This window comes from Rattus rattus, chromosome X (assembly GCF_011064425.1).
Source record: "Rattus rattus isolate New Zealand chromosome X, Rrattus_CSIRO_v1, whole genome shotgun sequence".
Taxonomy (NCBI): Eukaryota; Metazoa; Chordata; class Mammalia; order Rodentia; family Muridae; genus Rattus; species Rattus rattus.
In genome coordinates this window covers 22,406,333-22,417,183 of record NC_046172.1, presented here as the reverse complement: position 1 = coordinate 22,417,183, position 10,851 = coordinate 22,406,333, and the positions used below count along the sequence as shown (strand labels likewise).

Below are 10,851 nucleotides of genomic sequence, written 5' to 3'. Positions count from 1 at the left end.
AGATGAAGGCAGAAATATTCTGACATGCACCGCCTACATTACGAACTTCCTTGAAGGCTGAAATGATGTCGTCATCATCAGGCGCCAACAATCACTTCCGGCGTGGTCGCGCCAGGCTGCCTCAGAGCCGCCTGCGGCCTCCGCTCTGCTCCTCCGGGGCGCTTTCGCTCTTTGAGGGACTTTTGGACAGTCGGCCCTTGCCCTTTGCGCCCGCTCTGCCCTCCTGAGCAGGTACAAGTACTGCTGAGACTGTGGTTGTGTTCAAGTGCCCGCCATGGCCGAAGCATCCTCACAAGTACGACAGAACTATGACCGTTGCTGTGAGGAGGCCGTCAACACCCATATCCGTCTGCTGCTCCAGGCTTCCTACTCGTACCTGTCGATGGCCTTCTACTTTGACCGTGATGACGTGGCCCTGGAGAATTTCAAGCGATTCTTCCTGAGTAAGTCACACGACTGCAAGGCCAGTGCGGAGATGTTTATGTTCATGCAGAATAAGCGTGGTGGCCGTGTTTTTCTGCCCAGCATCGCAAAACCAGACCGCAAAAGTTGGCAAGGGGGCTTCCGGGCCATGGAATGCGCCTTCCGCATGGAGATGACCATCAACCAGAGCCTGCTGAACCTGCACGAGCTGGCCAAGGGAAAGGGTGATGCTCACCTCTGCGACTTCCTGGGGCAACACTGTCTGGATCAGCAAGTCCATGTCCTCAAGAAGATGGGCGGCTACCTGACCAACCTGCGCCAGATGGGAGCACCGGAGCAAGCCTTGGCTGAGTACCTCTTTGACAAGCTCAGCCTGTCCTGAAGCTTCAACTGGACTGAACTGGGATGTCCCCACAGCCATGGGGTCTTCCTCTGGTCATTAGACCTGGTGTCAGTTCCTGTTATTTTTGAAGCAAATTCACCAGTTTTCTGTTTCTGTTTGCAATAAAATTTGTTTGTTTCAAAGCAAAAACAGAGAATTTCCTTGGTAATGTAATTCGAACCATTTTTTTCTGTTCTCCCCTCTCTTGAATGGTTTGGGTACTGATGGCCACTCACTATATATATATATTTTTTTTTGGTTCTTTTTTTCGGAGCTGGGGACCGAACCCAGGGCCTTGCGCTTCCTAGGCACTCACTACATTTTTAAAATAGTCACTCCCTTTGGCTTTCAGGAAATGCTTGTTTGGAATTCCCCTCTACCTTTCTGGGCTCTTTGTTTCCTGAGTGGTCCATGCCCCTTTCTAAGCTACTAGTTTGTGCTTCCTCAATTCTTTGTCCTCAACTTGTCTCCTCTACCTATTCTCCCTAACTCAGTTTTATCATACTGTACTGCATACATTTACAGGAAGATGGCATGAAAATTTCTTTCTCCAGTAGCCATGGCTAGTTTGCAACTTCCTTGTGGATGGCTCAAGTGTACTAAAACAATCTTTTTTTTTTCTTTTGGCCATGACATTTAATAATATAAATTGTGGTCACTTCTTATTTATAAGGCCCTAAATTACAGTTGAATAACACTGGCCATAGCATTCAGGAATATATATATGTATATATATGTGTGTATATATATGTATATATCTATACCAACTCATTATTTTTTGTTTTTATTGGATATATTTCTTTTACATTTCAAATGTTATTCCCTTTCCTGGTTTCCTGTTCATAAGCCCCCTGCCTCAGAATTCAATTTAGCACATGTTGTCCTTTACAAAGATTTATTTTTACTTATGAGTATGTATATGTAGATTAATATCATTATGCAGGTGAAGGCAGGTACAGGATAGAACAAGGCCTGTCACTGGACGAGAAGGAAGGATGGACGGGAGAAGTTTTAGAGAGGAGAGGAGACCAGAGTGAGGAGGGAGCAGCCAAGAGAAGCAGCATGAAGGCAGACATAAACAATCTTCGCCGTACATCTCTACATAGAGACAAGTTGTTATGAATATTCTTAAGGGATGGATGTGTACAGGATTTTGTGTGTCTAGATGAGTCTATGATAGGAAGCCATGCTAGGCTATAGAATGTCATTTCTTTTTGTGATAGACAGAATCACAGCCTCCCATCAAAGTTATTCACATATGAATGATATGAATAGACCCAATAACATATTATCTTGAGAATGAAAGACCCCCGGAGTGGGGAGACTCTCACTCAAGTCTCGGGATGACGTGACCCCCGAAGAACTCACACAAGACCGTCCTTGCTGTAATCACATGAGGTTTATCGATAGGAACCAGTGCACTGGGGTCAAGACTCCTATCCCACGCAGGGGCAGTGTAGTTCGACCCCGAGAGACTGGGAGAAAGGGTATTTAAAGGAAGAAGCCACAACCCAAGGGGCAGGGGTGGTGTCATTGAAAATCACAAGAATACCAGTGAAAAATCACAAGGAGAAACTCCCTGTTTCTCAAGATTGTTTAACTTTATGGTCTGCTAGCTCCTGGGAGAAGCTGCTTGAACCAGCAGATGTAATTACCTATTCTATAGCCCTAGGAGGGGCTTCCTGGAACATACAGTTCTAGGGCCTAGCCAGTTTTCTTTCTGAAACTTTGTCTAGCGGGGAGGCAACCTTAAAACTTTTACCTTTCAAGAGCTTGTTTGAGAGTTCTAGCATGAAGTGCAGCTACTCATGTACTGTGATCAAAAGATTGGTCCACCTCTATTTGGGAAAGATTGTCCTCTTCAACTGAGCACCTAGAGTGATGAGGGAGGGACATCTGCCTAACCAGCCAGATCAACCAAATCAACCCTAGTGATTAACCAGTAAGAGATGTCACAGCCAGATCGTTCCCACATCCATAATACAGTATTTTATATGGTTAAAAAGAAACTGGTCGATTTGGTTCTACTGAGATGAGAATATTCTAGATTGTCTAGTAGACTTAACTATAATCATGAGTATCCTTACATGTGTTATAGAGAGACATGTCAATGCCCCATGCCCGCACCGACACGGCACCAAGAATCGAGCGAGAGCCTGCGGGATTAAAGAAACACACACACACACACACACACACACACACACACACACACACACACACACACACACGGGTTATTAGTGTCAAGCAAGAAGAGGAAGAGGCTCCTGTAGCTTTATTCACCAAATATATACCCCAAGTTCACCAGGTATAAAATATCTGAGAAGCACAGTGGGAAACCCTGGCTTGAGACTTCGATAACAAAAGACCTACTAGTGCCCTGTATTAACTAGGGAGAAATCCAGGAAGACCAGCCTAAATCTCAAAGACAAAGGCCGAGAAGACAAAAGGCAGGAACGGTACCAGGCCAGACTGCTCCTTTGTTAGGAACAAAAAAGGCTTCCACACCATCAGCAGGGCTCAGCAGGGGTCAAACCCTGCAAGAGACCCAGAAGGGTCTGACCAGGCCGGTGAAACATTGCAGGGGACCCAGGAGGCTCTGACAGAGACAGAAAAGTCAGAATCAGAGAGGGACTCATGATGATATTACCAGAGGTGAGAGGTCAGAGAGATTTCAAAATAGTATGCTGCTGACTCTGAAAATGAAAAAAGGAGCCATAACTAAAATATGGTCTCCAGAGCTAGAAGAGTCAAAGACATGGATTCCACAGAACTTCAAGAAGCAGTGAAGCTCTGTCAATATCATGATTTGAGAGATTCTGACCTCTGGGACTAAGATCTTAAACTTATGTGGTTTTAAGTTATTAAAATTTGGTATGGCAGCAGTGAGAAACATATACATCTCATTTCCCCATCTAAATGCCACCTTCCTTCCACTCTCTTCTCTATAGACTAACCAAGTTAGATCTACCTAGGGCAGGCCCTCCCAGATGATGTTTTATTTGCAGCTCTTTTCACAGTCATGTATTGATGACTAGCCTAAACCAGCTAAAAACAGCATGATATTGAAAACTATATCCACTTTTGCAAATAGCCTTAGCATAGTATCTGGTATGTGATAATCCTTTATATCACTGTTATAGCTTTCAGAAGCCAAGGTGGAAGAACAGGAGACTAGAAACAAGTGTGAACATGCAGCAGTACGCAACAGCATCTTCCCAAGCAAACTTTCAAGTCCATCTTCATTTCTTCTAAAATGAAGAACATTTTTGTTAAAATTGTTTTTTCCTGTGACATTGTTCAGACCAAAAGCTGGCATGTATGTATCATTTTATTTAATCCTCAAGGAATCCTATGATAATGACACATACATATGGAAACGTTAGCATGAATCCCATTACTCTGTATGCAAATTCAATAAAAAGATAAAATACAATTCAAAAATGAAAATAATTCCAATGAGGCAGACTCAGCTGAATGGCTTCATTGTTTTATACAAGTAAACTAATGATCAGAAAAACTATGTGAATTTCCCCACAAACTATACTAGCCAACACGTAAAGTAAATCTCAAACTGGGCCCTTTTGGCTCTTGACTCCTCTTTATTGTGCTCCACACTATGCTAACCCTCAGTGCATCTAGTAGCTGGCAGGAAGCTTGCCTGTGCCTGTTAAGCAGCACTTCAAAAAACTGCCTAAAACCTTCCTGTTTTGAATCCAGAAGGCATTAAAAATATTCCAGGAAATTTCGTCATCCCTCGGCTCTCCCTTTTACAAAAGCAAAACAAGTACTCAGATTTGATGTCTCCAGTGAACAGAGATTTTGAAAGAAGCAAAGGAACTAGAAATAATTCCAGAGTGTGACCATGGGGGTGTACAGATGAGGTATAGACAAAGTGACTGGGGGAACTGCAGCAGAGAGGCAATGTATGGAAATCTCCAAGGATCATGACAGGAGTGCTATTACGGTGACAGTGAGAGACAATCTTAGAGAAGGAAGGAGAGTGACATATAATGAGCAGGTGACCAATCCAGAGATGGAGGTAAGTATCATAGTCCAATGGCCCATGATTTAATGTTGAATAGATATGTAGTATACATAGGAGAGAAAAAGAATAGAATTAGACATTAGAAATGTATTGCAATAAAGACGTTATTTCATCTATCAGTCAAGGGATAAAAGTATCAAGGGAGAAAAGGTAGTTCACACCTGAGACCATAATAGGAAAAGCTATCCTCTGAGCAAAGTCTAGCTTCTTAGAGCAGATATATTCTGGTTTCTCTATTCCATCTAACTAGAGGTAACCCAATGGAGTAATCCCTTCCCATATCACATATGTACTCTATTGTTTTTATTCTCTGTATAAGTTCTCTGAATCAGTATTTTCTTTTGACTGATACACTATGCTTTTCCTAGGACTGTTTCCATTTGAAACTGAGCCATCATGTTGAGAGAAACCAAAGGCATGCAGCGAGGCCACAGGGAGGGAAAATCCAAAAGTTATGGTCAACTTAAGATTTCTACCAAATATCTGCATCAATCACTATCCATGCAAATATGTCATCTTGCTTAGTCTAGTGTATTCAAGCATCTAGGGTAACTGTTGCCCCAGCAGACAGAATAAGCAAAAGACTCATCCCACTAAATTTATTCACCCACTGTGAACTGTGACCAATAAAATGGTACTTGGAGCCATTATGTTCATGAGTGGTTCATGTACTATACATGACTGACTAAGAATGCACAAAGTCATATGCGAATGAGGTAGCTAACTAAGAAATGTGCAAAGACCTTTGCACTTCTATAACTTACATCATCAGAGACAAAGACTTAATGAGCAAATTTTTCCCAGGATCTGCTGGAAGAACAGAATTGCCTTGGAGGAATGTGTTTTTTCCCCTATTGTCTTTGCACTGAGAGAGATTCTGCCAGAGCCTCTGCATTTCACATTACAATAATGACTTGCTTTCTGCCTCAAAACACATTTGCTACCACTGGGACATGAATGTACTCAAGATGCACAGCTCCCCCACCCCAGGATCTGAGCAAGAGGTCTCCTGATGTATTGTGATATCAGGCTGAAACTTAAAAATCAGTTCTACTTTAGAGGTGCCTTCATCTAAAACCATCACCCTGACACTTGGGAATCAGAATTCTCCCCCACCCTTCATGCATGATATTTTTCCTCCTTGAAGGAGATGCTGTGCATGACTTTCAGGTTAATATGAGAGAAGCTTGAAGATGCAAATGAATGGGTAACCATGACAACAAAGAAAGGAAGAAAACAAAACAATTATGCGTATGCAAATTCCTTCCTGAACTAGCAAGGTGGGTGAGAGCATAGCTGTCAGCAATAATGCCTAGTGGCCAATGAGAAATGCACAATGGGTTAAGGTCCACGGAGTCTGTTAGGGTAGCTATGATGGCAGAGGGTCTAGACCTACAGCACTGTCCATGATCACAACTCGTGTGTGGGGTGTGTGTGTGTGTGGGGTGTGTGTGTGTGTGTGTGTGTGTGTGTGTGTGTGTGTGTTTCAGAGTTTATCCGGCATTTACATACCAGTTTTTCCGATATAATCCATTATATTTTATTGAATTCTCTTTGGCCCAGGCATTCTTGGACCTTAGAAAATAGCTGTATTAAAGCCATAACTCAGAGAAGGGCAGCTTTGGGGATGGAAAGAAAGCAAGGAAGAAAGGGGGGGGGGGGAGTCCTAGCTCATTAAAATTCTGTGATGTGAAAGTGATTCCTTTAGACAGCTCACTGAAATGCAGATTCTGATTCAGTAGGTCTAGAGTGGGCCCACCAGAGCCTTTCCATTTCTCATAGGCTCCAACATGGACCATGCCTTGAACAGGCAAACTCTAATGAACCCCATGGGATTCTTCATTCCTACTACCTGGGTTCACATTCTGACTCTATATCAGTCTTGTGACCTTTGTCAAGTTATTTGGCCTTTCTGTACTCTTTATTCTTAAAACAAAAATGATGAAAATAGCAAGGAATAGTGACTACATCTAGGGATTCTCAGGTGGCCTAAATAAGCTTACACATTTAAAATGTTTTAAGCAGTATCTGGCATGTCATAAAGGGCTCAGTCAGTATTAACCACTGTAATCTTCTTATATCTCACCTACTACATGAACATTTTCTGTATAGTTGCAACTGTGTTATTATGTGCTTAACCTTGACCAGAGATATGAATTCCCACGTATGGGTCCCCCTCTTATAGTGAAAGGAAAACAATGAGGTTTCGTATAGTCACGGACCTAGTGAAAACAGGTATCTGACTCCATATCCCACATCTATGCTGTGAATGTCAAAAGGGGAGAAAATGCAGCAAATCGGGACTGTGCTCTCAGGGGGGATGGCACATAAATACTACATTGTAGGTGTTTAAATTTTTTCATTGAATGATCTATCTAACCAGCATTTTGCCCAGAATTTACAGACAAATGAACTGAACTTCAAAAAGAAATTTTAAGCTGGCGCAATTATACCAAAAATGGAAAAGTTGGAATGGAAACTTAGATCCCTCTTGTGAAAAAGCTGCTTTCATTACAAAACTGATCCTAACTTTATCTACTAAGAGAAGACAGCAGGTAGTAGGATGACTGGAACGCAAACACTTGAAAAACCCACAACAGGGGCTGCTTGGATTTGTTGAGGGCAAGAGACAAAGAGAAACCAAAATTAATGCATTTTCTCACATGAAACTTACAGGTGACAATCTCCCTCTTCGCTCTGGGGCTCCCAAGGGTTTCCCAATCATCTCCATGCTGCTTTGCACATTCAGTCAGTGGGCTAACAGAAACTTCTTCAGTGCTCCTACTCAACCTTTGATAGATTCTTTGATAGTTTGAGGTTCTCCCCATAGTTAATGCAAGTAGAGTATTTGGGGTAACAAATAGGACAACAAATGGGATCGCAAATAAAAATGTGAAAAAGGAAACATGATTCATAAAGAGAAAGCATCTAATAGGCCATATATTATTGAGCCATCTGCCTACAATAGGCTATTGGGAATTAATCTCATGGTACAAAACAAGGTGTGGCGAGAAACACTGAGATGGTCCAGTTTCACAGATATGGACACAGAATTAGCAGGCTCTATTAAAAAGTTGAGGTCTCTTTCAGTTCCCATAGTACCAGCTGACTACAATTGCAATTATGTAGATAATTGAAATGGAGAGTTATTTCAGTGATTAAAAGCATTTCCTTCTCTTGCAGAGGAACTGGATTCTATTCCTAGCAGCCACGTGGCAGCTCATATGCAACTATAATTCCAGTCCCAGAGGATCTGACTGCCTCTTCTGACCTCTGAAGGCACCAGGGACACACATGATACACATACATACATGCAGAAAAAGCATTCGTAAACAGAAAAATAAAAATAAAGAAGTCTAAATTTTTAAAATTTACTTATCCAACTGAGGTTGTTAGAAGGCTACACAAATAGGCACATCTATTGACTTAGAGCATAGATAAATGATTGTATATGTTAACCCTGAATTCATTGAAATTGATTACTGAATTTGGTACTAGCAAAAGAGATAAGATTTTCTGCATTTGGAGGATGGAGGGGTGGTAGGAAGAAAAGGCCCAAGGGAGGCAGCCGAAATGTGTGATTGGATTTGTACTTAAATCTCAGAAAGAAAAAAAAAATACATGTATTTTTCTGTAATTTCAGTGTGTTTTCCAGAAATCAGTGAGGTCATGGAAACCATAATCTTTGCCATGTGCTTTTGCAGCCATAGTTATGATAATTAAACCTGAGTGGGGGCAAGGGCTCTGCTGAGCATAGTGAAATCATGCTTGAGTCTGAGAATGGGAGGTGTGCGAGAGCATGTGAAGGCTCTGGAGGTTAGTTTTGCATTCAAGACTTAGATCTAAAGCAAACAGCCCCCCTGGTGTCTCTTTTGGTTTCCATTACACCTGGGTCTTACAAGCCATACTGCAGATCCAAACCCCAGACCCCAGACTGTGAGGTTCCAGTAGAGTGTGAGATATGTTCCCACTATGAATCTGCACTTTTATCCTCAATGCCTAGAGGAAAGCCATTTTAAGAAAGTTTTAAATGAGACTTGATATCTATAGGACTTCTGGTATTACTCTGATTGTCATTCAAATTCTTAAACTAAGGGACATTGATGCTTTCATGAAATTACACTATCATAATTACTCAAGAAGTCACAATAGACTTTTGAGGGCTCTACCTCTACAGGTGAAATTAAAATATGGAATATGCTTTCAAGTCATAATATAACTTTTATTTCAAAAACATTTAAAGAGTTTAGACACAGAGCAGTCAGTCTTGTCTAAACTTTGGCCTCCAAACCACATGTGCCCAGGATAGCTATGAAGGCAGGCCAGCACAAAACCATAAACTTACTTAAAACATTGAGATATTTTTGGTGATTTCTTTTGTAACTTGGTCATGGAATTCTTGAGTAGAACCATGTCATGTTGTAATGTCAAAAGGTTGGAAACACCTGGTAGAAAAAGTTGATTTGTCCTATGTTTCTATGAAATCCTCGGTTGCTGCTTTCTCTGTGTCCCCTTCCTTCCATTCCTGGTTCTCTATATAGAATATGTCTTTAAAACATTAGTGGTTCTGTGTATATTTGCATAACAGCAGTCCTTGCTGTAAAAATAAATCCTGAATAGATTGCTCTATTGTATATACATGTGGGCATACATGTCACATACAATGATTTATTTTTCCAAGAACAAATGTTTTAATGTTTCTTTTCCTTGAGAAAAATCACTGACTGCCAAAATCTCAAATTCCATGTAGAGCTTTGCAATAACAGAGAAATGAAATATAGTGAAGAGTTAGATATTTGTTTCAAATAGCCCTGAGTCTCCAAAGACTTCATAAGCCAACTAGAAGGCTATTCTTGGAATGGCTTTGTCCTCTGCAGGAGAACACTCTTTAGGACACCAAACAACCTATGCTTACCCTTTCAATGAACCAAAGAAGGGCTATGGCCACAGGGATACTATAGGCCTGTGGAAATCCCATTGTCATGAGTTCAAACCCAAGGTGTGCTCTTTACTTGAGTACTTTTTAAATGTCTCAGTCTGATTCCTCATCTAGACATGGAGCATTCAGCCCTTTAATCCCATCATTGTGAAGGTGGGATATACTATGTGTGAAATTGCTTAATCCAAAATAGGTGTCAAGAATCGAAAAGGCTCTAAGATTATGCCATACCTTAGTTTATGCACTTGCCATATCTTATATATGCATATCATAGGCAAACAAACAAGTCAGGTTGTCAGTTTTATAGACAGCTCATAGAATACTGAGACCCTGGATAATATATAAATGCTAGTTATAGCCACATTTTTAGCACCTTTGCATACTTTATGGGTCCTGAGATCCACAGTGTGATCCAGACAGTGTTGTGATAACTGCCATGACCAAAGGCAACCTGGAGAGGAAAGGGTTTATTTCATCATACAGGTTATAGTCCATAACAAAGGGAAGCTAGGGCAGTAATTTGAAGCAGAAACCACGGAGATGTGCTGTTTATTAGCATTTACTTTCTCTCTCCTTCTCCGTCCTCCCTCTTTCATCTTTCACCCTCTGCCCCTTTCTTCCCTCTTTCCTCATCAGAGAGCTTTCTTATGCAGTCCCCCAGGATTACTTGCCTAGAAATTATACCACCCCACGTGGGCTGGGCCCTCCTACTTCAATTAGAAACTAAGCAAACACCTCACAGACACAACTGCAGGCCAATTCAATGTAGCATATTCTTCAGTTAAGGTTCAGTCTCCTCAGATGATTCCGGGTTTGTGTCAAGTTGACAGCTGAAGCTAACTATGACTGGTGTAGAAATAAAAAGATGTAACTTTAATGTTCTCAAAACCTATTTTCAATGATGATTCTTAAACACTTTCACCTCCCTTCTAGCCCACCACCCACCAGACACTTGAAGGAATGTTTCATTGAAGCAGACACAGGTAAAAGCTAAGGCAGACTTGTGAATGAACATTTTGCTGAAGTAGACATAAGGTCGAAAGAAAAAAAGCAGTGGTATTT

The 10,851-nt window shown here is 41.4% G+C and overlaps 1 protein-coding gene across 1 annotated transcript; it reads left to right on the top strand.

Annotated features, from left to right (window-relative positions):
• The first annotated feature begins 274 nt into the window (after positions 1 to 274).
• LOC116889253 (ferritin heavy polypeptide-like 17) lies at positions 275 to 805 on the top strand. Its single transcript, XM_032890403.1, has one exon. It carries the CDS (start codon positions 275 to 277, stop codon positions 803 to 805), a length of 531 nt encoding a protein of 176 aa, XP_032746294.1.
• Positions 806 to 10,851: the final 10,046 nt, after the last annotated feature.